Here is a 27,732-nt window from a genome sequence, read left to right on the forward strand (position 1 = left end):
CCTCCCGGGTCTTACAAAACCTCCTTGCAGACCCTTCCCGTCCCACTTGTCGCTCAATGCGGGGTGAAAGCTGCAACCCTCGCGTAGAGGCAGGCACTAGGGGCCGGGTACCCGCATCCGGGGTGACCGCGTTCGAGGGGTCCAGGGAGACCCTCCAGGGAATGCTTGTTGTTTTTTCTTTGGATATTGAGCTGTGTTGTTTCTCCCACTTCCACCCCACCCGCCCTTCTCAAGGATTTTCTGGATTCGTTTAATTATCGTCTTGTTAACTTTCCTCCATATCTTTCTATCTCTATCTCTATTCCTTTTCTTTCTTAGCCAGAATCTTCTCCCCGTTCCTTTGTCCTTTCCCCATGTAATTTGCTGTTTGCCACCTGCATGTCTTTCTGCTTTGCCCTGCCTCTGACCAGCTGCAGCCTGGCTGGCAGCCTGGACGCACACACCTGTAACACTTCCTCTGCCCCTGGCTCCTCTTTTCCTACCCTAGCCTGAGGCCCTGGCTCTGACAATAAATTCACTTTTGTTCATTCGGGTGTACTACTTGTGCACAGTAGCGACTTCATAAAGTTGTCTTTTCCAATGAATCAGAAGCCTTCCTGTTGATAAACAAGCTCAATGTCTGCATATTAAAACTCCACAGTAGCTATTTTGTTTGTCTTTAAGGAAAAATGGACATCACACTATAATAACTTCCCAAGGGCTAGGCGAATGTCTAAGAAGATTGATTCGCTCAGAAATGTGATGCAGAATTTTTTAGCCTTATAGAAACGTAAAACTGAGCCAGATAATTTATCCTGCCACAGTATAAGCTTTCCACTAACTCCAAAGATTTAACAGGAAATTGATATGGTATAAACAGATAACTTTGCCTTGTTCACCAGCTAAGATTTTATTTGCTTTCTGTTAGATCAGAGTCATTCTATCACAGTAATGATAGAACAATTAGTCTCTCCTTGTAGATAAATAATGCTTCGGAGTACTTATTATTTGTTCTCTGTAGAACCTACTGTTAGATCTCACATGAAAATTTTATATAACAGTGCTGGTAAATGGTAGATGATTTTTGCTTTCAGAAAATGATTGGAGACAGAAAAAATAGTTGATAAAAATATAAGTTTTGCTCTTTAACAAACTTTAAAAAATATATATCGCCTTGAAAAAACACCAACGAAACTTTTAAGAGCCAAGATCAGGTGAAAACTTGACCATGGGGAATTTGGAAGGGAGGTCAGAAAGCTATGACTCCTTCACGATAACTCGGAAAATGACTAGCCTGCTGGGGGCATACAACAGTCCCTCCACCCCATCCCAGGAAGGGGACAGGCGTGTCTCAGTGTGTTCCTAGCTTCCCAAAAGTTAACAAGGAGAATCTAAGAATCATTGTCTGAGAACTACACTCGAACCCAGCCGTCGTCTCCCCCCACCCCCACCTGCTTCCTTAGATACTCTGGGCTCAGGAAAGGCTCTGGGAAGAGGCTGGAGGTGGAAATCACCTGGGTTCTCCCAGGTTTCTTGTACCGTCTGGGTTCCCCAGCCTACCAGAGGGGGTGCCCTGGGAAGCTCTCGGCTTGGTGACCACTGGGTTTGCTCCAGCTGCGATAACGGAAGGGCTTGCTATCTAATCTGGACAGCAGTATGACCAATCCATTAGAGCTCAGCATTTATCCGGGGTGGGGAGGAGGGAGCCACAGGGGCTGGCATGCCCTGCCGGGCCCTGGGAGGCGCTCAGCTGCCACAGTGCAGAGGAGTGTGTGTGTTTGGGGGGTGGGAGTGGGGGTGGTTAATGAAGCAGAGTTTTGTGTGCACTCAAACCTCACCAATGCCCATTATTCTCACTTCTGCTAGAAATTATAATTCCACCCATTGTCAGTGTAAGCAAGAGTTAGAATCCCTTAGGGCTGGAGGACTCACTCTATTTTTAAGAAGTTCAATGAGCTGTACACGGTCTCCTTCAAGCTCACCAGTCAAAGGGCGGTGTAAAATCCCACTTCCACCCGTATTCCTCCAGACTGGGGAGACTTAAATCCACCCACCCATTCTTTCATTCATTCATTCATTCAGCAAACATTTACAGAGCTTTACACCACGTCAGGCATTGTGCCTCGTGCTGACAGGTTAAATTATTTGCCCAAGATGAGGACTATGCTGGCGGCTGGGGCGGGACCCTAAATCAACTGTTCCAGCCCCAGGACGGCTCACTTCTTTCCCCCCAAGACATACAAATCAGAGACGCTGGGAGTGGGAAGGGCCCCAGAGGTTATCTGGTCCAGCCTTCCATTCAATGCAGGAATCTCCTCCCCAGCATGCCGGCGGCCCGGTCCCTGCCTCTGCTCTCTCCCAACTCTTGGAACCGCCAGCTGCTGTGTGGGCGTCCCATCTGAAAGTGCCCAGTGCAGGGGACGCCTCTCCCTGGGAGAAGCAGTGCCTCCTCCTTCTGCCGCTGGGACCCCTAGGTGTCCAGCTCGGCTCGGCTTGTATTCTCAGAGCGAGGGTCCTCTAATCTAGCTGTGTCACCCTTCCCCTGGGGATAGAGAGCCTAGGTTGCTGGATGCTAAGCCCCTTGGAACGTGGGGGGGGGGGGGGGCATTGGCCTTAGCTGGGCTGTCTGTAGGGAAAACTTGCTGTCCCGTCAGAGAAAACACCTGAGGCAGTAGTCAAAGAACTCTGGATTCCAGTTCCAGCACAAGCAGGGTGGCTTTCCTTCTGTTTGTGAGATGCACAAATGTGCGGGTCAATAGCTGAGGAGGTCGCCTTTTTCAAAGATGAACTTTCTCCTCATAAATAATCGGAGGCCACAGAAAGTGATTTCTGGACAATTAGTGCATGGCAAAGAACATTCTGGAAGCTTTTTACATTTGGTGAACTACTATGTGTGTGACATCCCTGGGTCAGTGTAACAGTTTACATCCAGTGTGAGAATGATGTGATTTGGATCCCATCTTCCTTACTTACTACTTGTGTTATCTTGGGAGAATTACTTAACTTTTCTGTGCTTCGATTTCTTACCCTTTAAAATCCTCATAATCCTTAGAGCAGATGGTTTTCCCAATCCCTAAAAGAATCTCCGCAGTTTAGTATACTCAGCTGGACATTGACGCTCCCCTCGTTTTAGTTTAGCTTTGAGCTCTTTGTTTCTTAGTTATAATTTCAAACTTCCTCAGAAAGGTGGACATTTTATAAACATATTTTAACGCTCTTACCCAAAACTGAGTGCTGGTGGTGGAGATGGAAATTTTGGGTGCAATCTTTCTGGAAGGCAATTGGCAACATTTACTCCAAATCCTAGAAACATTCACACCCTCAGACCCACTCTTCCAGTAACAGAAACTTACCTTAAGGAAATAATCAGATGTTTCTAAGACATCCAAATTTATGATTTGACATCAAGTATTTATTTATTGTACTAAAAACAGAAAACAATCTAAATTCTGAACAATAAGAGTTTACTTAAGTCCATCACATGGTCATTAAATTGTATTTTCTTGAACTATCTGATGACACGTGAAGGTCTCATAGTATATTATTTTTAATAAAAAGTCATTTGCGAAACACTCCAGACAGTGTAAGGTTTGTGTTTCACAGGGAGAGGTGAGAAGCCTAATGCCCTGGGGTCTCTTTCAGGGTGGTGTGGTTAAAGACGTATTTTGTTGTCTTTGTTAGACTTTTCTGGATTTCCAAATGAACCACACTGAGCTCATGTTTATTTAACAAAAGGAAATATTTTGAGAGGGGTGAGGAGGACTGGCAGGCTCCAGGGCAAGTCAGGCTTCCTGAGATCAGAGTGGTCCTTGGGCTTGTCCACTGCGGGGAACTCAGTCTGAGAGTCCCCAGAACTCTTCACCAAAGCCTGCACGGCCCGTTCCTGGTGAGAGAGGGCCACAGGGGTAGGAGTGGTTTTTCCACAAAGGGCTTTCTCTTTCCCTTTGATATTTTCACAGCCACCCAGATTGTCTCAGAATTTCACTGGCAACCTTGAGTGTTTCTGAAATTGAAAACAATAGTCTAAGCTCTTGTAACTTTTTCCCTCTTCTCACAACTCCCTTTGCTGGCAGGGGGATGCGCTGATGCGGTGGAGGGACCAGGCCAGGTGCAGAGGCCAGCTGCAAATGCAAGCTCAGGCAGCTCTAGGGCCAGGGAGAGGAAAGTCAGGCCTCCAGCAGGGCCAGAAGTGGGAGACAGCATCCGGCAGGCCAGCGAGGTAAAGCTCGGAACATGAATGAAGACCAAACGAATTCTGCAGCGATGATTAATGAGTGTCAGTGCCACTTTGGAACCAGAGTGTGTTCTCTTGCAGAGAAGCGAGCAGGAGGTTAGACTGGCTGTCTTCCTCCACTTCACAAGCAGAGCGTGGGGTGGTGTGCATGGGGGGGGGGGGGGGGAGAGGAAGGTAACCAAAAGAAGCAGAAACCCCATAAACTACAAGATCTTTGAAAAGAACGTGCATTGAGATTTTGTCTTAATGTAACACATCTCAGTGAGCAGAAGACAAAGCCAACATAGAGTTAAAGAGGAGTTTTGTTTTTGCTGATTAGCAAGTAAACATTTTAGTAGATTTATTTTGTTCTGCCTATAGTAGGAGATGTGGGCTGAATACACCACTCCATCATCTTTCTCTGAAGTGCACACTTTTTAACTTTGCAGTTGGCCTTGGTTGGTTGGTTGACCAGTTGTTGGTAAGGGAGTATGAATAGAAGTTTTGCAAATGCAGAATTTTAGATGACTGTAGACTGGAGCTGGCTCCACCTCAGCTCATCTCTGCCCTTCTCTGGCTACAAAGCAAGCAGGGCCCAGTTGGGAACCACAAGCATCTGCATAGCACATTTGCCACCAACCCCCCCACACCCCGGCACAACACAGTCATGGTAGCAGTGACTGTTTGAGGGGTCTCACATGGGTAAGTCCAAGACACCTTTGCCGACTAGATTCTCTGTGACCTAAATCCTCAAGAACAGCAGGTTTCTTGGCACCCATCTCTGAAGGAAATTCAAGGCACACATATACACATACATATCGTATCTTATTCTCAGAGCAACCCTCTGGGGTAATCAGTGCACATGTGGCTAGAATACTCTAGATGAAGGAACTGAGACCCAGAGATGCATTGCTGAGGGTCTACTGCTAATAACAGAATTCAACTCAAAATGCCCTGCTCCAACCAAGAAGTGCTGCCTCTCCACATGCCAAGGACATGTGAGATGGCAAACTGATTTGTCATGGCACTAATACATATTACCAGGATCCCTTCATTCACCCCTCTGAAAACTGTAGAATCAAAGGACGAAAGAGCCTCAGTGCACTCAGAGCCCAGGAAGCCCTCCTCCCCACCCTTCGCCGTGCAGGTGTGGCCCAGGGAGGTTAAGTGATTTGCCAAAGGTCACCCCATAAATTAGTTGAAAATGACCAATCTCATTTTTAAAAATTAGTTGAAAGAACTGCCTACCAAGCCCATTTTTATGGCTTATTTTAAGCAGGTTAATAAGTACACCAGCCACAGCTTTAAACCCAACTGAGTAAATGCTGACACTAGTTTATAGATTGGGCAGATAAGTAGCAATAAGGAATTATTCATCTCTCATTTATCATCCAGCCTCTCCAAGGTGCAAGTTATAAAGTGAAGCAAATAGCAGTTCAAGAGCCCCCACACATGTGAGACCAAAATGGAGAAAACAGTGGTTTACAGTCACATGTTTATAAAGTGTCTATGTCCAAGGTCTCCTGAAATGTGAAAAAGGGGAAAGATTTAGACAAATTATTTGTGTTTCACAAACAGGTACATTTCTAATGCAGAATTCTGTACTTGGTTTCAGATTCACTCATTTTGTTGAGTATGTATTAAATACCTATGGTATGTAGAGCACTGTGAGGGACTAGTATTATTCAATACCATTATTGTTAGCATTATTAAATACTATTTAACAACCTAGAATCTTTTAAGCTTAACGAGGTGACAAAATAAAGTGTGTACACACACACACACACATACACAATTGAATCTCAATCCCTTTAGGATGAGGCTTTGCATAATGCCTGGAACCAGCTGGTGCCAGGCACAGGAGGGAGGGGAAGAGTGCCTGTCCCAATGTGGTAGTCACAACAAGGAGAACCCTGAGGAGAGGGGGATGGCCTTGCTGCAACCTTTTCCCAAGATTTCTTTATCTTTAGGAGGGGTTGGGAAATTTCATAGGCAGAGATGGAGACAGTGAATTGATGGCCCCAATTAAGAGCCTAATCCAAAAATCCCCTTAAGCACCAACTGGTGGAGGGCTGTGTGGGGAACCCACAGAGAGCAACCGTAGTTATAACATTTGCAACACGCTGAGAATGGATGACACCAACAGATGACTTGCCTGTTTGGGAAGTAAGCTCTAATGAATGTGTGTGTGTTCTTTAGAAGGGCTGATTTATTTTATTTTATATTTTATCAATCCCAGTTTGCCAATGGTGGACCTGAGGCCCAAAGTTCAGTGTCAACAGAGAAGCAGCCAGAAATCCAATAAGTGACTTTGCTCTCAGCAGCCCAGAGGAGAAGCTGGCTGTAGCCAGCTGGCTCCATCTATCCCCCACCCCAGTGACCGGCCTGCGTCCTCAGACAAGCAACCATTCATCTTTGGGCCCAGCACACGGAACACTGCAGAACCTTTCAGTGCAAAGGGAATTTGGAAGATATTTAGTCAAACCCTTTACTCACTAGATGGGGAAACTGAGGCTCAGGGGGTTCTTGTGACGTCCGCACAGCTGACCACATGATTTGTGTTAAATTACCAGAGAGTGCATGTACTCCTACTAACTACACAAGGCCAGCAGGCCTACGACAGGCGGACTTGGGCAATTCAGGACACTGGGTCACCCTGTTCAACAGTGTGAATCAGAACAAGGACCATGTCCAGACCCCAGCCAATATGCCCCCCCCCCTTGCAGCCTCGTTTTCTTTACTTTGAAGGCTAGAGTGTGTATGAGTCCACAGGAAGTCGGGAAGCTCCTCAGCCTAGAGATGGAAGCCGTGCCTGGAGCCCATTTTGCCTCAGTTTCTCCCGAGTCTAAGGAGAGATGAAGGACTGCAGTTTCCAATGTCTGTGACTTGTGACCCTGCTGTCCCCTCCTTGCAGAGGGCAGACACAGCAGGGCCAGCCAGCCTCCCAGACTTCCAGGCTCTTCCCAGAGCCTCCTGCTGCCTCGTCACTAATCCTCTCACCCCAGCGATTGCAACATACTGTGGAGGTTTGGCCGTAGGATTCAGATTTATAGAGGGGAGATATCGGTTCCTATAGCAGCATGTTGACATGGAAAAGCAGGGCATGACCAGAGTCTCAGGGTACCCAGTCTTGGCTGTGTCACTGAACAGCCCTGTGACTCTGGGTCAGTCCACGGCCCTCTCTGGCTCCTAATTGCCTTCTGTATAAAATGAGTGGATTGGACCAGAATTCTTGAGCTCCCTTGCAACTCCAGGGCTCCACATCAGTGTCAGAGAGAGACTGTTCCATGACTGATAAGTGGGCCAAAGGTAGTGGGGCCAAGTCACCCCCACCAACAGGGGCCTCGGGCCAAGGTGCTGATGAGGCATCACGAGGCCCCTCTGGGTTTGCACACGGTGGAAGGGACCATGGCGCGTGTGTTTAACCTGCATCTCTGATACCGCATCTTCAGTCCCGCAGGATGAGCACTCACACTGTACAAGAACAAGTTGGGGCCAGCGCAGTGGCTTAACAGGCTAATCTTGCGGCGCCGGCACACCGGGTTCTAGTCCCGGTCGGGGCGCCTGATTCTATCCCGGTTGCCCCTTTTCCAGGCCAGCTCTCTGCTATGGCCCAGGAGTGCAGTGGAGGATGGCCCAAGTGCTTGGGCCCTGCACCTGCATGGGAGACCAGGAGAAGCACCTGGCTCCTGGCTTCGGATCAGCACGATGCGCCGGCCGCAGCGGCCATTGGAGGGTGAACCAACAGCAAAAAGGAAGACCTTTCTCTCTGTCTCTCTCTCTCTCACTATCCACTCTGCCTGTCAAAAAAAAAAAAAAAAAAAAAAAAAGAACAAGTTGGAAATGTCAATTTTCTTAGATCAATTCAACAAACTTTTCTCAAACATCTCTAATATGCAAGTTAGAAACCACTGGAAATAAAAAAGATGTCAAACATGGATTTGTGCCCTCAAAGAGAGTAAAATTTGGGGAAAGTACACACACAGTCAGAGTTGCAGAGTGATTAAGCTCAAACACAGTATGTTGAAGGATGATTCTGGAATGGTGATGGGAACTTTGAAAAAAGAAAGATATAAGTAGGATACATGTCTTCATGTCCCTTCTACTTCCCTCAAAATTCCATTCCTGAGTTCTGAAATCAAAGCATGTGAGTTTCAGTCTTGGCTCCACTAAGTCTCCAGCTGGGCAAGCTACTTAATCTTGTGTGCCTTAGTTTCTTCATCTATAAAGTGGGGGGAATAAAGTGACTGTGTAGATAAATGAGGCACCGCATCCAATACAGCATGCTTGGCACCAGGCCTGGCACACAGCAGTGCCCAGGGCTTAGCTGTTAACAAACGTTTGATGAAGGTTTTTCATCTGTAGTCCAATCCTTTTATCACACTTATCATTTTATACTCAACTGAGCCTCCCATTGCGAGTTCTTTACTGAAAACATTCACTATCTACAGCTAAGACTGAGTTCAGACTCAGGGTCCTGGTGTCCCCGCCCTTCCATTGGGCAGGACCCAGGACCCGGAATGAGCCGCGGGCACGCTGGAGCCACAGAAGGGCACAGCCTGGTGATAACCATGTGGGGAGTTGAAAGTCACAGAAGGCTGGGGACCAGGCGGTGAGTTAGTCCAGTCTCTTCATGTTACAGACAAAGAAGGGTGACTTGCCTGCGGTGCTGGCACTTACTGGGTGGCAGTAGCAAGACTGAGCTCCCACCATCCTCACCCTCAGTGCTTAAACAGCAATCCACAAGGAGCTCTGGGGTCACAGCACCTGGGACTCCTCCCTTCTCCCTTCTCTCTGTCTCTCTCCCCTTCTCCCTCTCTCTCCCTCCCTCTCTCTCCTGAGAGAAAAGTTCTTGAGCCTCCTACGTAGTAGCATTAGTGCCCTTACCCGTCCAGGACTAGCAACCGATTCAAAGCGCGTGGGGGCATCTTAGCCCCTAAACGCTCCATGCTGTTTCCGGGAGCGCTTTGCGGGTAGCGTGTGTCACCAACACAGCAGGCAGCCCTTGGGGCTCCCATTGCAAGGGCAGGGAGGGCCTGGCGGCCTCTTTCTGCATCTGCCAGGGTAATGGGAGCAAAGAACGAGGCGGGGCCCAGAGAGGAAGGTGGAGGTGGGGGGATGAAGCAGAGAGGCTGAAAATGAGCTGAACTCCATCCCGGAACGATTCAAGGGTGCTCCCTGTTAGCAAGGATCACGTGCTCAAGGAGAATGTCAGATACGTGCAAAAAGGACAAAACACACCACCAGGAACTTGACCGGCCTCACGTAGGTCTATGCTTTTTACTTCCCCACCCATCTCATTGCCACCGTGTGAAAAGTCCAGCGGCCTCTAACTAGGAACATTCGCGGGCGTCCTGTGCCGGCTGCTCTCGGGCACGGCGTAATTCCCGTAATTCCCGCGAAACTGACTTTTCCTTTGGGATCGCGTCGCGTTTGCTCCCAGACCACGAGTCCCCGCCTCGAAGGGCGCGGCCCCTTCCCGGGGGCAGAGACTCTGCTCCTGGGGGCGCACGGCCGGCGCCGCTCCTCCGCGCCTCCACCGACTCGGCGGCCCGGGTGAGAGCGGAGGCCGGGGCGGGCGCGGGGAGGCTGGGAGAGCTGCGGCGCCGGGATCCCCGCGAAGGGCACGGGCGAGCGGGGGGCGGGAAGGAAGCGGGGCCGGCACACCGGGCGCCAGGCCGGGGAGGCGCTTCCGCGCCCGCCACCCCCTCCGCGGAGCCGAGCGGGGCGCGCCTCGGGGCGGGGGCTGCCGGCCGGGTGCTGACCCCGAGCGCCGCGGAGTCTGCGCCCGCCCGCCGGCCCGCGCTCGCCTCCTGCCGCCTCGGGTTACGCGGCGGCCGTCAGCGCGCACCTCATCAATAAGGCCTGACAGGCCGCCGGCTCCGCGGCCATCCATCACGCCCGGCGGCGCGGGCAGGCGTGGGGCTGGGAACCTGACGGGACGTCCCCGGGTCCGCCCGGGCGAGGCCGCCGGAAGAGTCTGCAGCGGGCGTCCGCGCGCGATGAGCCAGGCTCGTGCACGCCGGGGGCGGGGGGATTCCCCCGACAGCCCCGCGTGCCTGGGAGGCAGCTTTTTACTCACACTGGGCCTTTCACAGACAGGCTCAATTTTGGCTGAAGATTGGTACGGGAGCTTAGCAATGGTCCAACACAATCCGTACACTCCCCAGAGGAGATTGAGGGCCAGAGTGGGGGGGGGGGGGCCAGTGTGCCCCAGGCCGCATGGCTAGGTGATGACCAAACCGTCTCTGGACAGCCGACACCAGCCCGTGCGCTGTCCACGTTGGCACCCGGAGGCACCCGTGTCGGATGTGCGTGTTTGGCACCAAACATGTGACAGCGCAGGATCGTGCGTCTTGTAGATTCTGGCTGTGCCCTGGTGCAGGGCGCGCGCCATGCCTGCCCTTCACCCAGGCCAGCCCGTGTGTGTGTGTGTGTGTGTGTGTGTTCAGTTCGGAAAGAAGACAGACGGGACGGGAGTTAAAAGTATGGAGACCACACCGACACATTAAAAGGATGCACTTAGCATTCCCTGTCCCATCTGCCCTTTTCCCTAAGGAGGTAAGATTAGGGTTTGCCTGTCCCAGCCCATACTTCTGCTTCTCTCTGCTGGCCGCTTCCTCGCTGTTCTGACCAGCTTGAAGGTGGAAATTTGTGTGCCTCCTCCGTGAGTGTTCAGAGTATGGATTGCAACACTTACAAGGGAACTCAAATAACTCAGAGGACTTTGAGGTTGAAAGAATGCAAGGTCGTCCTGGAGTGCAGTTCCTTTCAGGAGAGGGAGACTGGGGCCCACACTGTTGTCCCTCATTTATTCACCGCAGGGCCCCCCCAGGAATCCCTGCCTGGTTATTTTTGAAAACAAAACATTTCTTATTGATTTTCATGTAATTGGAAGGCAGAGAGATGAGGAGAAAGAGATGGTGAGAGCGACTATCTGCACCCCCCATCCCCCAATTTGCCAGGCCATTCCTGCATCCTTTTCACTTTTCTCTTTCCTTTCCCACCTTTTGGCCCTTCTATTGCTTAATTAGCAACCTCTCCAATGGGAGGGCTGAGAGGATCAGGAAAGCGGACCAAGCCAAATTGTTTACTTTGTTGTGAGCAGGAAGCACAGCATATTCTGTGAGTTTTTGTTTTGTTTTATTGTTGTTGGTAGTCTTTCTTAGCGTTTGTGTTGTTGGTTTTTAATTCAAGTGTAAATGATGATGTTAAAACCAGTGACTGATGATGAGTGTCTGTTAACCTTTGTATTATTACTTTTCTTTCCTTAGTTTGACTAGAGTTAGAAACAATGATATTATCAACAACGCTGGAAAAAGTAGAAGCAATCTCTCTCTCTCTCTCTCTCTCTCATTCTCTCTCTCTCTCTGTCACACACACACACACACACACACTCCTTTTTTTAAGAAGCCAAGCTTCTAAAGCCATCCTGTGACCCAGATAGGCAGCCAGTGGCTGTGGGGCTGTTGTGTGCTGTCCGCTACACTGTCATAGTTGTGAATATTGCACAGCTGTGTGGCTTTTTCTGGCACAGAGCACACTTTATCCCTGTTCCCCTTACCCTGCATGGCAGCCCACCCATATGGACATGGTGAACTGCAGCCGAGTGCAATTAAATGACCTAACTGTCCGAGCCAAAGCTGCTTCTTCCACACAGTTATCATCAGGGTTGGTTCTAGTCTGGTACAGGAATGCCAATGTTTCACTAAATGCTGTTGCCTCAGTCCATTCGGAAATACAATTCTAGTTTCAGGAGCAAACGCATTTCTCCTTCAAGGCCAGTCCTTGGCTTTCACACCCTCATGGGACCAGTTAGACAAAACCCAGTGTCTGCTGACTGCCTGGGTCCTCCCACCCTCTAGCACCCTGTGGGGGCAGTCAGCAGGTTGCCGAAGGTGACTTAGCAATTCCTGAGCCATTTGGCCCCAGGACCCTCCTCAGGATGCTAAAGCAGGATGATTCTCCGGTGCCACACCCCTCACCCCCAGTCTACTGGGAATGTGAGTGTGGTTGTGTTTTAGTGTCACATGTGTTCGCTGGAGCTGTGCCCAGGATGGACTGCTGTGGTTATTCACGTGGACCAGGGATGAGCAATGGGGAGGATCAGCCTTGGAAACTGGATCCTTTAAAAAGAAAGGCATTGCTTTCTTCTGCATATAAATCACTCTGCTGAAGTGCTGTAGGTGGGAGTGAAAGATGTACCAGGGATGTGGAGTCTCACTGGAGACTGCGGAGGGGGTGGAGAGATGGGGGCAGGAGCATCTTACCCGGTTTTCTCAGTTTAATAAAGATTTATGGAAGTGTAATTTACACACAGCAAATTCACTCCATGTAGTGTGCAACACTTACACAAATTGTGTAACCACCACCACAATCAAGATATTAGAGTAGTCACAGCACTCCCCAAATTTCCTCCTCTCCCTTTTGTAGTCAACCCTTCCCCAATTCCCTGACCCCACCCCCACCCCCAGCCTCTGGTCTGTCTTCTGCCTCCTCTGGGTTCTTTGGAGCCTTCTTTCACTTAGCTGGATGCGTTTGAGATTCAGTCTTGTCACTGGATGTGTTTGTAATTCGTTCCTTTTTGTAGCTGGGTAGTGTTTCATTGTGCATTGTACCTGAGTTTATCTACTCCCTATTTGGTGGCCTTTTGTGTGGTGTCCAGTTAGGGAGAATTGTGAATAAAGCTGTAGACTCTGACAATTCCAGGCATACTCTTGTTGGTTAAAACACAATTTACATGCAGTACTGCTAATCCCCAGGCATATCACAGTCCTCTGCTGGACCACATTCAGAGAATTAGGTGAGGATGGCACAGTCTTTGGTAAAGTGCTATATGCAAGGGTGGAGGTATAGGGGAGAGAGAAAAACCGTAAAATCAGAACTAGCAAGGTGGAGTAAAAGCAAATACATAGTTATTGAGAAACTGATCAATCTTGACTGACAAGGCAAGTAAGCCTCACTCTAGGCATGCCCCACTGCCCCTTCAAAGAGAGTGTGGCACTGGGCAGGGGTGGGGGAGGGGTGGGAGAAGCGCCAGTCCCAGCCAGAAGTAGTGTGTGAAGGGGAGGGAGGGAGGAGATAAGATCCAGAGACTCCTGGTAAGTCTGCACGTGCAGAAGGAAGAGCCTGCCAGCTCCCCTCTGTCCACGGGCCAGGTTTGAGTTTCACGCAGACTTTGCTTGTGACTTTTCTCCCTTTGGTACCCTGCCCTCTGACAGTTCACTGCTCATTAGCACCTCTGGCCAAGGGCAGAGGGGACTGCCAAAGAAGTCAGACTTCAGCAGTAAAGCGTCCCGGTCGTTCCACACCACACACACGCACACATAACTAAGCTGGGGAAAGCTGAAACCGGCCGCCCGGAAACGGATGGGAGAACCTTCCACTCTGTTTTCTCGCTGGGTTCAGAAAACGGTAAATACCCTTTTGTCAGAAAGAGGACTGTCTCGCTAGTGCAAGCTCCATGCCTCCCCTTCCTTCTGCCCTTGCAAGTCGGTGATTTCCCAACTAGAAGCACTTCGGAGCTGCAGCGGTCGGTAGTACGAGACGTAGCTCTGCGGGCACCTGCTGCCTTGCGGTGGGAGGAGAGGGCATGTACAGCCACCCGACTGCCCACGGCCACGGGACCCGGGAACGACCCGGCTGGCTTCTCAGCGGCGAGGAGGACAGCAGGACCGCTGCCCCCACCCCCGCTCCGCCAGGAACGCCAGCCCCTCCCCGGCTTCGGTGGACCCTTGGCGGCGGGGAGGCTTGGGGGGGCGAGACGCTGTTTTCGCACTCCGGCTTCGCGCTTCCTCGACACTTTCCTGTCTCTCGCCCGGCCGCGCCAGGTCGCGGCGCCTGCCTGGGCGTCTTCCCCAACTCGGGGTCACCCAGGGCTCCGGGGCGAGGGGAAGGGTGCCTGGCGGATGGGGCGTTTCGGCCACCTCGGGGTGGAGGAGGGCGGTGCGGAAATGAGCCTGAGCTGGCGCTGAGAACACCAGGTCTCCGAGGGCCCCACCAGTCCCCAAATCTGTGCACCGGCGACTGGCAGTGCCCTGCCCACCACGACACCGCTGCCCTCGGGGCGGGGGAGCCTTCAGCGGTGGACCCAGCTCTCCCGTGGTGCTCTCCTCCCCTCCCAGGCCGGACCCCTTTCCTGTGGGCCCGGGGGAGGAGTCTCTTCCCCCCTCCCGGCCGCCCAGTCCCTGGAGTCCTAGCTGGCCTTCTTTCCCAGGGTCTGTGCCTGCCCTCTCCACCCGCCGCTATTTTTCCTCGCTGCTTTCATCGTTAACACCCTACAAAGTGGACTTTACATCTTGTCACAGAGTGTAAGGTCCCCAGGTCCCCAGGTAGAGCTCAGGCCTCCAGTGTTGCTGGCACAGGTGCTGGATAAATATAGACAGAATGAGCGAATGATAGTAAACGTCAATTGAATGGATGAGTGGGTGAGCGAATCCCTCATCCTTGAGTTCTCACTGCCCTCTGGGCTCTTTTCTCTCCTGGTCTGCCTGCTTTCTGCTTTTCCCCCTTTTCTCTCTTTCCTTTCATTTTTCTGCCACACACTCCCCCCACCCCATTTTCTTCTCTGCCCCAGCGTCTGCCTTGATCCCTTGGTCCTCCTCTGAGCTACTGGAGGAGGTGCACCTGGTGACACAGAGCCTATCCTGGTTCCCCAGCCAAGTACTACTTCCAGAACCCTGCCTGTGTACCCAGAAATCCTTGGTTTGTAAACTCCAGGCTCCAGGGACCTCGGGATGTCCCCGGGATAAGCCCAGACTGCGGGAGGCTGCAGAGCTGAGTTGGCAGATGAACCTGCACAAGGAATTTGGGCCATCTGGACCCAGATCGGCTCCTCCCTCTGCCTCCAACCCCAGCATCAGCCACCCGGTGTGGGGATGTGGCAGCGCTGTGCACCTGTGTGTGCCTGGCCGCTTAAAGGCAGCGTTTAGGTCTCCAGCTCTCAGCAACCTTGAGGAACGCTGTAAGCAGCCGTGTTTGTTATTTTCGTTCCGTCAATTATTGAGCACCTACTGTGTGCCACCCCTGGACGCAGCCCTCACGGAGCCTGCCCTCCGGGGTAGGACGGGAGCTGAGGTGGCAGCGCACCGCCAACTCCAGGTAAACGGGTTCGTAACTCCGGAGAACCTGGGACGTGTGAATGAAGCCAACGAACAGTCCAAGGACGTTCGCCGCGCTCTTGCTCTGGGGGCAGAGCCAGCAGGTCTGGGACTCCGCAGGTCTGCAGCTAGGAAGGGAGGGAGGACGCACATGGACAGACTTGGGGCCTACATCAGCAAGAGCAGTGCCAGAAGCGGCAGAGAAAGCTCCCCGCAGACAGCTCGCAGAGCCTGCGGGCTGCAGCCGTGTTCGTCCGCCTGGGCACTGGGCGTTGGCAGCGCCCACTCGCTAGCTTTTTCGGAGGTCCTAGGATGAGGAGGAGGAGAAGGAGTCCCGTTTGGGAGCGGGGAGGAGAGGGGCAAACGCGCCGGCGTCAGCGCAGCCTTCACGCGATAGTGCTTGGGGCTCGTCGGCCCGCTGGCGGCAGAGCCAGGACTTGCGGGCTCCGGGAGCGCCGGCCCTGGACCCAAGGAGCGCCCTCCGGGCTCCGCAAAGCTCTGGCATCCTCCCAAGCCTAGCCAAAGTGTTCGCGGACTGCGGTCCCTCTCCCTCCCTTCCCACTGACTTTCAGATGATGCCACACCAAGCGTTTTAGCTGAAATGTAATTGCTAAACGTCAGACATGTTTATTAGAGGAAATTTAATTTCTGAATAATAAAATGATGGTGAAAGAAGTGTTTCATGGTAGAAGGTGGTTGTAAGTAGGAAAACAGCGAGGACTGAGGGACTGGAAGCTGCCGCTGCTACTGCTGCTGGGGCTTTGCCAGCTCCCGGCCGGCGTCTCAGCCTCTCTGTTTTCTAGAAAACAGCCCTGGCTGTTTCCTAGGGTGAGCATGGGAATACTTCTTTCCCTTCCTCTAACGTGGTCAGGTCGCCGTTTCCTAGAGGGAAGCTGTTCTGTGACCTGGACGTCGCTGTAAAACAGGAGTGGTGTGCCACAAACTCGGTCCGCGGGGCAGGGAGCTCCACGAAGCTGTTGCGGCGGTCTGTGAGGAGAGATTACCGCGTCCCTCTGCCGCGCTTAGCTGTATTTTTTACAAGAGAACTCAAAAACGGTGCTGCCTCCTGTCCTCGCGTCTGTTCGCCAGAGGCCGGATGCAACCGGGGTGCTGAGCTCGGCGCCCGGTGCGTCGCGCGGGGATCGCTATATGATCTCCCCACCCCTACTCCGAATTCCAGGTGTGCGAGGCGCGGGGCGCAGGGAGGCAAGAAAGGTTGGTCTACGTGGTCTTCCAGCTTAACTCGTTCTTCATTCTTCCAGCAGCAAAAACAGACTCTGGGGGTGGGGGTTTTTGCGAAGGGCAGGGCAGACCCCTGGGGGGAGGTCCCAGTGTCGCCGAGAAAACGGGGAACCGCGCCGGCGGCGCCCACGGCTGGAGGAAGGGCAGTGCGGGGAGAGGACCCGGCATTCGCTCAGCGCGGGTAGTTTTGCCCGCCTGTCCCCAGAGGCGCGCCCGCACCTCCGAGGATTGCGTTCCACGCCACGGGGGCTGGCATCTGCAGGCCCCTCTTCCTGCTCTGCCTCCCTCTCTGAGTTTCTGGTTTCCGACTACAAGACTCTGGCGACCTTGGGCGCCGTTTTGCTCTGGGTGTCCTGGCTGCAGCGGACTCGCTCCCACCGAGTAGGGAGGGCCTCGAGCCCGCAGTAACTTGAGATTGTGGCCGGGCACGGTGCGCTTGGCTTAAGCAAACCCGAGCGCGTCCCCCCCCCCCCCCCCCGGGAAATCGCGCGAACCCCTTCCTGGGAGACCCTCGCGGGTCTCATTAAATTCCGGCATCTGCTGCTTAATTTTTTTTTCGAAGAAATCCACGTTCCTCTGTATAATATGCTCACAATTTTGTCTCTTCCAGAATATGGACTGACTCAAGTCCGGGGAGCCTTACTGAGACTGAGGAACGGCTTTGTCGCTGTGTCCTGGAGAGTTTTTTTTTTTTTTTTTAAGAGTATAGTATATCTAAATCTTGTCTTTAAAAAAATCTCACGATTTGACGCTGGGTCAGTAGACCCAGGCCTTTAGTAAAAAGAGGTCACGGTGTTAAACGATCCTCTTAGATTATGGGAAAGAAAAGCGGAAAAGGGACAAGAGCCGGGTTAAGCAGCCCTCCCAGGCCAAGCCAGACATCCTCCTTAAAAATAGCCGAGAGTCTGAACCTCAGAGCGCCGGACCCCCGCCCCCAGCCGTCTCCAGAGTGAGCTAAGCCTGGGAACCTGGAAAGGCGGCCGCGAAACCTCTTCCAACCCCCGGGCCAGCGAGGCCTTGAAATGCTCCCCGCTCCTGGCAACGCCGGGCTCCCGCCTTGCCCTGGGGAGGGAGGGGGCGAGCCAAGGAGGGAGTGAGGGGAACAGAACACCCACAAAGATAGGGCGCTCGCCAGCCACTCCTTTTCGGCCCTTGCGCAGAGGCCTTCCGGGAGAAAGCCCGGGGCGCTGGCCCACCGGAAAAGCCGCAGGAAACGGACCCACGTTTCTGTGCCTTTGAGAGGCAGAGAATATTCCCGGGCCCTAGGAATTTTTCCTAGGTTTGGGCCTAGCCAGCAGCCGTCCAGCGGGAGGCGCGGGTGGTCGACCCCTCTTCAGGGCCTGGCCGGGAACCTCGGCCCTGGGACTTGGGCGCCCTTGCAGGGGTCTTAGAACAGCCACACAGCGGAGCCAGCTGCTTTCCCCCACCTGCGCACAGAGGCCGCGCTGGGGGCTCTGCGAGGCCGGCAGGCTGGCCAAGGCGCCCCTTAGAGCACCGCACCTCGCGCTGCGGCCCATCTCAAAGCGCTGGGAGAAGCCCGTAGGGGCAACGGCTTTTGTGCCTCCCAAAGGGAAGGATTCGGATGCAGGCTCCGCCAGCGCTAAGCCCCAAGTTCCTGACTTGTTGCAAAGAAAATCCACTGCTTAGTGTAAGTCCCCAGGCTAGCCCTTTTTGCTCTCTGAATGGCATGCATGGGAGGAGGGAGAGGGAGAGCTTGAGGCCCCCGGCCATCGCGGGACCCCCAGATCCGCAGGGGCAGAGTACAGAGGCAGCTTCCGGTTCCCCCAAGCCCAGACTTTAAGTTCTCCAGAAGGCCCTCGCTGGCCCCTTCCTCAGGCTCAATCCAATGAAGATGAGGGCTCCTTTCAAACAGGGCAGGGGTCGTACCCTTCCCTCTGCTTCGTCTGGGGATGCAGATCGCGGTGTGCTGGAGCTTTTCCCCCCGGCGCCCGCCTCCGGGACCCACTCTCTCGAGTTTCCTGGCCTCTGATCTGCGGGGCCAAATTCTGCGGAGGCGCTGGCTAAGAGCCGGAGAAGGGACCCCTTGCGCAAGCCTCTCGTAGTTTGCGTCTCCGGCGCCGCAGGGCTCCGGGAGCAGCGGCTGGGCTGCGGAGGCCGGGTCGGGGCGTCCAGGCCGCGTACGAGCTCTTAGCTCCGCGCCCTCGCCGGCTCGGTTTTCTCTTCTGCGCTGGGGCCTGCTGGACCTCCGCACCTCTTGTTTAGGGAAGAGAATTCCCCGCGCAGCCGCGCTCACTTCTTCCTCTGGGATTTTCCTGAGAATTCCCAGGAGTTGGCCACCATCCCATCAGGGGGTTTCCTTACAATCAGCCCCGCGTCCTAGCCTGGTCCTCAGCGCCGGGGTTGCCCTGGCGCGCACCGGGAGCCCACAACCGACTTCCGATTGCGGGAGCGGGTGTCGTCCGCAACTTGTTTCGGAGCAGCACAGGTTTGGTGCAGGGTGGTATCCCAGCCCCCTCCCGATACCTCTAATCTCCTGGGAGAAACCTGTGCTCACGGAGCGAAATGCGGCCTTAAAAAAAAAAAAAATGTTTAACCGAAAGCGTGAGAGCCACAGGCCGGCTGTTATCTGGGACTGAAGGCTGCGGTAATCGATGGGTTATTTTTACGCGGTAATAGGGCCTGTGATTGCTCTATTAACCTTTAGACCTGTCTGAGGGACTCTCCGGCTCGAAGCCCCGCTGCGCCGGGGCCTCCAGGCGCTGACGCCGGCTCCAAACTCAGGCTGACACCTTCCCCGCACCCCACTCCGGGGAGGAACCGCCCGCAGCCCCTGGAAAAGCAGCCTCCATTGAGAAGCTCCCCCGGATTGCGAGGTCCCCCCCACCCCGTCCCCGCCGTGTTCTTTCCAGGGGGCAGCAGCCGCTGCAGACTGAGAGGAAACAGGCAAAGATCAGAAGCCAGGAGGCCGCAGAAGGGAAGCGGCTCCAGGAAGGGGCGCACGTTTTGCATAAATACATAAAGCTGCGGGCTGGTGCCGGGATCCTCGGCACCTGGCCCCTCTTCCCAGGCTCCAGGTCGGGATTCGGTCTTCGGCTCTGATTCTAGCGACCAGTCCCGGAGTTAGGGTCTCGCGAACCTTCTCGGAGAGCCGGGCTGGGACGATCCCCGCTGGTCGCGAGCGGAAACCTTCGGCCAGCGGGGCACCGGGGTCCCACGAGCGATCGGGAGTGGAGCCGGTGAGGTCCCCTTCCCCAGCCCCGCCCCTCGCCCACCGCCGCCGGACCAAGGCTGGGCCGGGGGAGTGGATGTGGGAGGGAGAGGCTCATTTAAAAAGCCTCAGGGCCACAAAGCCAACCGAATCGACCTCGCTCTGGGCGGTGGGCGAAGGGCCGCGCGCTGGCCATAGCGCTTTGGTGTTTCCCGAGGAGATTCCTGCGCCTGGACTTTGCCTGCTGGGGGAGCTTTCGGAACAGCCCCGCAGCTCGGCGCGCCGCGGAGGTGCAGCCTCGGCCGCGCACCCCCGCCCCCCGCCCTGGCACGTGACTCGCGCAGGCCACTCAGCGCCCGCCAGCCCGAGCTCAGGGGCCTGGGGACCCGCACCGGCAGCCGCGGGACTCGGAGGCGGCGGGCTCAGTGGCCGCGGAGGCTCCGCCGCCGCCGCTCCAGGGGCGCCCAGGCGAGAGCGCGCAGCTCTCCGGAAGGCTCGAGGCCCGGCAGGTAGGGCTCTTTCCTCCCTCCCCTGGCTCTTCCGAGCTGTCCCCGACCCGCAGTGGTCTGCCTGGGAGGAGGGAGGGAGCCAGTTCGCGGGAAGGAGACATCGGTCACTTCCTCACGCCCCAACTGGCCGAAGCCTGCTCTGCTTTGACTTTGGCTTAGCAACTCCTTAAGTTTAAACGGGATTTGGGGACGCGGCGGAGAGGGCTGGTCCAAGCGCCTTTGGGGTTCTTTCGGTGTGAACTTGAACGCTGCTAATCTCCGCCCTCGTGCGCTGATTCTTCAGCCCGGGCCCGGGTGGTGGTGGTGATGGTGGCCGTGAGAAGTCGCTCTGACCGACCTACCTGGGGCAGGCCGCACGGCGGCTCGCGCTCGGCCGACGCCGCCGCCGCCGACTCCAGGGACCCGGGAGGTGCTCCGAGGTGGGGACGGCTGCCGAGCGGCCTGGCCTCCTAGCTTTCCTGACTGGGCTCCAGGGAAAGAAATGCCCCTCGCCGAGAGAATCCCCCTATCTACACTGCTCCTGGGTGAAACTGGCTGAGGCCTGGAACCCGGGTGAGGGGCTGCGACGTTCCTCCCCGCTCGCTGCGGACCCACGGTCTGAGGTCACCTGGCTTTGGGCCGGGGTAGAGGGTCCACTTGGGGCGAGAAGGATGCCCAGGCGGTGAGCTGCCAGCAGATTGAGCGAAGGAGGGGGAGTTTCACTCAGGAGAAGAGAATAATGGCTTGGTAGAAGAAGGGACCCCGACACGAGCAGCAAGGTCCTGCGCTGCCCGCAAGGCTGGGGGAGCGTTTCCTGTGGCTCTCCTAAAAGGATGGCTCTTACAGGAGAGGTTCGCCGGGGGTGACGGTGTGTGGCTCCCCCGTACTTGGAATCTCCGGATCCCCGGCTGTGGCCAGCCTCCTGCCTGCGGCCGGCGTGCGGGCTGGCGAGTGGCAGCCTTGCGCGCAGCAGGCCGCGAGCCGAGGCCGAAGCCAAGGAAGGACCTGCACAAGGGCGCGGGCTCGGAAATCTCCCACTCTGAAAAACTAGATTGGAAGAGGGTAATGTTGGCTAAATCGTGAAAGGAGAAAGCATGGCCTGTTGGCCTGCGGACTTGGGCTGAAACGGATCAGGAGAGAGAAAGCTGGGGCGCAGGCCAGCCGTGAGCAGTCGCTGGAGCTCACTCGGCTGCCACAGCACGCCGCGGGACCCCGGTTCTAATACAGAAATAAGCAAGCATCATTTTAAGGGATAATTTCATGTCTTTCCAGAAAGGTATGGGAGGGGGGGAATATTTTCTTCTTCTCTGTTCCAGCTTCAAGGTAAATATGTCAGCCATTTGAAAAGGTGGAGAATGTCATAAAGACGTGTTAGATTTTGAATATTTTTAAGCGTTTACATTTTAAAGCTTGCAAGTTAGCACTTGTATGTATACTGGAAATTGGATCACAAAATTCTAAGTCGCCTTCCTTTTTCTTCAGTTATGCGAGAAAAGAAAATTTACAACGTTATCTTTTAGAACTTCAAGAGTTTAGTATTACAGAAAATGGGATGAACTAGATCAGCCACTTGATTTTAAAGTTAAAACTGGGCATTTAATGAAGGGACGGTTGTATCTTCACTTATGGAAGCACAGCGGTTGCTTGGAGGTGTTGAGATTTTTGCCTTAAAAATAAAAAAGGAAAAGTTGGTAGCCTCAGGTAAAATTTTTTGTACCCTTCCTTTAACCAAACTAGCAAGGAAGGAAATGTCTCTCAAACCAATAGTTATTGTATATTTTGAAAGGAAAGAATAAAACATCTTGTTACTAGGTGCCTATATAATGCAATCCTAATAATCCTGTGATTGTTACTAGTGATGTTGCAAAAAATGCATCAGGTAGTGCATACATACTAGAGATTGCATTTCCAGAATTTTCACAATAAAGATGATTGTTTTAGTAATATTACATTTGAGATACTTTCTTAAAGTACATTAGAAATCTGTAGGTGGAACTTTCTTTGTGCTGTTATAACAGTTTAGTAAGGCCCTGTTATAAGTGTTTTAAGTGTATTAATTTGTAATCCTCAATAACAATCTCAATGACTACAAATGAGGAATCCATTTTTTTTTTTTTTGCATATGAAGAAACTGAGGCATAGAAAGTTAAGTGATTTGCCTAAGATCATTCATTCAGTAAGTGGCAGAGCCTGGATTTAGTATATGGTTCAGTGAGTATCCTTGTAAGTCCACTATGCCAGTAAAAAAAGAAACCACTGTTTGGAGTAGCTGCTGCTTCTTAAGGAGAAAAATGTGGTTGTAGCGGATAGCTTTAAATCCTTGCAGCCTGCAGATCCCATCCCCCACGCCCTCTAATTGTACTTTGATCTTAACAAGTTTCAAAACTTTCCAATGTTTCAGTTCCGTCTTTTGCAAAAATAGACACTTTTCCTTGGTACAGGGATCCAGAAAAGGATCTGGAAATGCAGCAGGTGCTTCAGAAAAGGGGAGCTCTTGTTTTCTCCGTTAAAAAAATCCATCATCCCATCAAAACCTAGTGTGCCCGGAAGCGTACGGTCAAGCCCCACAGACCTTTCCCTATGCAGTCTCAACTCTGATTCCGCAAATGGATGGCCCTGCTGATTCTAAATGAAAAAACTGCTCATTGCATGCGAGTAGTCCAGTGAGCGGTCCTATAAAGTGACCTTGTCCATTCCTGTCACTTCTCTGGTCCTGATACACAATCTGCAAAATGTCTAAAATGTAAGTATCTGCAAGGAACATGGAACTCATTTGATTTGACATCTGCACAGAACATGTATGGATAAGGGGTTTCACCATACTTTTTGGGAGATTGAGCAGACACTTGCTCATTTATAAACATTTAGACTCAACCTCTAGGTTTTTCAAAAAAGATTACAAACAGACAACCTTCATAGCTTACTGGTTTTTATAAAGTTTGTGATTGTCTACCTACAGGCAATCTTAAGTTGTTTCCCGGACAGGAATTCCTGGGGGAGAGGTGGCAGGACTCCCCGGACACCCGGAACCCTAGGGCTTACACTATGGCAAAAATATACTTGAAGAAAAAGGTAAAAGTAAAGCGCCCCCCCCCCCAAGCAATACAGAAATCATTGACCAAGCTCACAACCGGTAACTGCACGCCCAGGAGCGAGCGCAGGGCGCCCTCCCGCAAGGCTTGCCTGCGCCGCTGACGGGACCCCAGACAAAGGCCGCCGCTTCCCGCGTCCTACGGGCCCCAAGCAGGGCCGCGGGGTGGGGCAATTTCCTTTGCAGTGCGGGAGAAAACAACCCAGCAACCCAGGAAAGCGGGCTCGAAAGCTCTGGAATGAACGTCTCTCTCCCTCCCTGTCGTTCCTGCTTTAGGACCGCGGCTGCAGCGAGGAGGCTAGGAGCTGCGGGGACCTCGGCTTGGAGGCCGATCTGCGAACTCCGCGGGACCGAGGCCTCCCCGAGAGCCGCGTGCGTGACCCGCAGGCACCGCCCTGGGTCTCCGGCCACCCACAGGCTCTCTGCACCGCGGGCCCCGGGGTGGATTCGGCCCGTCCTGTACCACGTTCTGGAACAACCAAAAACTCCGTTTGGGATTTTTCCCGAATAAACAAGAACCTAGAGGCTTTTGCTCAATGCTGGATGGATTTAAGACATAGACACTTTTGAGCGTCTTGGGTTTTCCCCTTTGAGTTTTGATTTTTATTTCCGTGACAGTCCCTCACACGCACATTTTTATTGTTATTCTCCCTCTCCGCGTTGCTCGGAGATCTGCCAGGGCAGAGGGAGGACTCCGAAGCCAAGGACGATGTACCAGAGCCTGGCCATGGCCGCCAACCACGGCCCCCCGCCCGGAGCCTACGAGACTGGGGGCCCCGGCGCCTTCATGCACGGCGCGGGCGCCGCGTCCTCGCCGGTCTATGTGCCCACGCCGCGGGTGCCCTCCTCGGTGCTGGGCCTGTCCTACCTCCAGGGCGGGGGCGGCGGCGCCGCGTCCGGAGCGGCGTCGGGCAGCAGCTCCGGCGCGGCCCCGTCGGCGGCGGGGCCCGGGACGCAGCAGGGCAGCCCCGTCTGGAGCCAGGCGGGAGCCGAGGGGGCAGCCTACACACCGCCGCCGGTGTCGCCGCGCTTCTCCTTCCCGGGAACCACCGGGTCCCTGGCGGCCGCCGCCGCCGCGGCTGCGGCCCGGGAAGCCGCGGCCTACAGCTCCAGCGGCGGGGCGGCGGGAGCGGGCCTGGCGGGCCGCGAGCAGTACGGGCGCGCAGGCTTCGCGGGCTCCTACTCCAGCCCCTATCCCGCCTACATGGCCGACGTGGGCGCGTCGTGGGCCGCAGCCGCCGCCGCCTCTGCGGGCCCTTTCGAAAGCCCGGTCCTCCACAGCCTGCCCGGCCGGGCCAACCCCACCGCCCGACACCCCAATCTTGGTGAGTACCGAGCGCGGGCCGGAAACACCGGCCGCCCAGAGCCCTGCTCGGGGCATTCGCCGTCCCTGGAGTGTGTGCCAGGGGTGGGAGAGGGGACGTGCTGGAGGCCACCAAGTCTCCCAAGATGGCACACGAAGGAGGCGCAAGCTGGCGGCGGTGAAGTGAGGGTCGCCGTCGTCCAGCGGGGCGGGCCTCCCCGCCAGATCCTCTTCCCCGCGAAGGTGGCGGGGTCCGGGTGAAGCCCCCGGCCGCGCCGCGCTGTAGCTGACTCGCGCGAGGGCGCCTGGCACCCTGGAGGGGCAGCGGCTGGCGACCGCTGGCCCCGGGTTCCCGTTCTCCTCAGAGGCCTCTGACGGCGCTGGCATGGCTCTGAGATCTTTTGGGCCATTTGGCGGCGCCGTTGCAGGATCCCTGGGAGCGGCAGATGATTTTCCTGTGGGGGGCTTCACACCGGGAACAAAGGAGGCCGCCCGCGAGGTGAGGTGGACTGGGGCCGCACCGGGTCGCCGGGCGCTGCTGGCCGTCGAGGGCCAGCCCGGGGGCTTCTTCGTAATGCCCTTGTGAAAGGGAGACGGGGAGGCCAGGGGCCGGGGTCGCGCCTCCCGCAGCTGCAGGGTCAGGGTTAGAAACGACAGCTGTGGTGGGCGCCGTGCGGGGCTGCCACCCGCACTCCGCGCCGGGACGGCCACCGCCGCTGCACTCCGGGGGGCCGGGGTCGGATCGCGCCGGCTCTGACGCAGGGAGGTGGCGAGGCCCGGGCCTGACAGACTGAGTTAACATTTACTGACTGCCTACTAAGTGCTAAATCCTTCTGCTTTTGTTCTCACTTTGAAGAGGAAAGCCTGTCCCTCCCAGGCTTCCAGGCTCGGGCCGCCTCCGAGAAGGGTCCTGGCTTTGAAGACCTTTTAAATTATTCTCTGGCCCTGGGTGGCCAGGGGAGGTCCCCCCTCCCGGGGTGGGGGAAGCTCCAGCCAAATCCACATCCCAGGTAAACTGATTAACCGTGGTAGTGGCGCCGGGGCCGGGAAGCAGACGGCCCCCTCTGGCGAGGAGGGGCGGCCAGCGCCCGGGCCCTGCGGGCGGGCCTCGCAGTGGTAACGCGTGGCGCATCTCCACGCACGGCGGCTGGGCGGCTCGCAGTGGGCGTGCGGGCCGTGGGGCGCCGTGGCCTTCGTTCGTGGGACCTCTACATTCTCTCCAGAACCGTCTCTCGTGCCTCCTCGGATGGCGCCTAAGGGGAAATGATCCCCAGAATTCCACTTTCTTCTGGTTTGGAGGTGGGAGTGAGAATTTGGCGTTTGGTTAAGGAAAAAGAGAGAAAGGTCCAGATTTACAACGCAGCAGCGTGGAAACAAAAAGCATTCTTTGTGAGTGTGCACAGCGAACGTGTAGATTTTTTTAAAAATATTTATTTATTTATTTATTTGAAAGGCAGGGTTACAGAGAGGCAAAGGCAGAGAGAGAGAGGTCTCCCATCCGCTGATTCGCTCCCCAGGTAGCCCTAATGGTTGAAACTGTGCCAATCCTAAGCCAGGAGCCTGGAGCTTCTTCAGGACCTCTCATACACCTGCAGGGGCCCAAGGACTTGGGCTATCTTCCACTGCTTTCCTTGGCCATAGCAGAGAGCTGGATCAGAAGTGGAGCAGCCGGGGATGCCAGCACCCGGTGCCCATATGGGATGCCAGCACCACAGGCGGTGGCCTTACCAGATACCCCACAGCGCCTTCCCCCCTCTCCCTCCGCAGTGTGTAGATTTTCAAAATGTAAGCTGTACCGTGCAGAAAGTGTTCCCCCAGTTCCACTGTGGTCAAGGGCAAGCTGACCTCCAAAAAGGGTCTGCTGTCCAAGCACTGCCTCTCTGCTGCTCTGGCCTCTAGGCTGTGCTGGCCCATGCCTGAAGTCCCACCAGAAGGCCTAGTTACTGGCTTCTCCATTCCCCACGTGGCCAGGTGTTTCTAACCTCAAGCCCTATGAGGTGCCCGAGTATCTCTGTCAGGGGTTTGGGAATCAGGTTGAATTTGTTGCCATCCAGGTCTTCAGCGTGTTTTGAGTTTTGCACTTACTTAGCTTGAAAAGCAGGCACTTGAATGTGCCCTCTCTGTTTTTCCCATCATGCTGGCCCTCCTGTGAATACCTGGCAGCTTGGGAGCGAGTCAGCATGCATTCTGGCCTACCCAAGTGCTGGGAGCGTGTGAGAACTGATTTCGTGGCATCGGTTCAGAGCTGACGATTACATGGCAATAGTGTGGTGGTACGAACACAAGCTTTTCTTTCTTTTTAAGATTTATATTTATTGAAATAAATATAATTGATTTATATTTATTGAAAGGCAGAGTTACACAGAGAGAGAGAGATACAGAGAGACAGATCTTCCATCCGCTGGTTCACTCCCCAAATGCCTACAACTGTCAGGAGTAGGCCAGGCCAAAACCAGAAGCCAGGAGCTTCTTCCCTGTCTCCCAGGTGAATGCAGGGGCCCGAGGATTTGGGCCGTCTTCTTCTTCTTCTTCTTCTTCTTCTTCTTCTTTTTTTTTTTTTTTGACAGGCAGAGTTAGTGAGAGAGAAAAACAGAGAGAAAGGTCTTCCTTCCATTGGTTCACCCCCCAAATGGCCGTTGGTTCACCCCTCAAATGGCTGCTGCGGATGGCGTGCTGCGCTGATCTGAAGCCAGGAGCCAGGTGCTTCCTCCTGGTCTCCTATGCGGGTGCAGGGCCCAAGCACTTGGGCCATCCTCCACTGCCTTCCTGGGCCACAGCAGAGAGCTGGACAGGAAGAGGAGCAACCGGGACTAGAACCTGGGGTGCCAGTGCTGCAGGCAGAGGATTAGCCAAATGAACCGCAGCGCTAGCCATGGGCTGTCTTCTACTGCTTACCCAGGGTATTAGCAGAAAGCTGGATTGGAAGTGGAGCAGCTAGGACCTGAACCGGCGCCCCTACGGATGCTGACATTGCAGGCGGTGGCTTTATCTGTTATGCCACAAAATCGGCTCTGAATACAAGCTTTTGAACTTTGGCAAACCCAGATTCAATTCCTGGTGTCCCTGCTGATCTTGGGCAAATTATTTATAAGCTCACTTCAGTAAAATGGGTTCATCATCACTTCTTTAGTGTTGTCTTAAATTTGAA

The 27,732-nt window shown here is 54.4% G+C and overlaps 1 protein-coding gene across 2 annotated transcripts in view; it reads left to right on the plus strand.

Annotated features, from left to right (window-relative positions):
• GATA4 (GATA binding protein 4) overlaps positions 1-27,732 on the plus strand; it is a 77,752-nt gene that overhangs the window by 3,794 nt on the left and 46,226 nt on the right. The window contains exons 1-2 of one of the 2 annotated variants that reach the window (XM_062212851.1): positions 20,100-20,211; positions 23,558-24,606. In XM_062212851.1, coding sequence (XP_062068835.1) covers positions 23,991-24,606 — 616 coding nt within the window. In that variant the 5' untranslated portion in view covers positions 20,100-20,211; positions 23,558-23,990. Of the gene's footprint in view, positions 1-20,099; positions 20,212-23,557; positions 24,607-27,732 lie in introns of those variants that run through there. The other variant, XM_062212852.1, reaches the window with a different exon arrangement.

Source organism: Lepus europaeus, chromosome 16 (assembly GCF_033115175.1).
Source record: "Lepus europaeus isolate LE1 chromosome 16, mLepTim1.pri, whole genome shotgun sequence".
In the NCBI taxonomy this organism is placed as follows: Eukaryota; Metazoa; Chordata; class Mammalia; order Lagomorpha; family Leporidae; genus Lepus; species Lepus europaeus.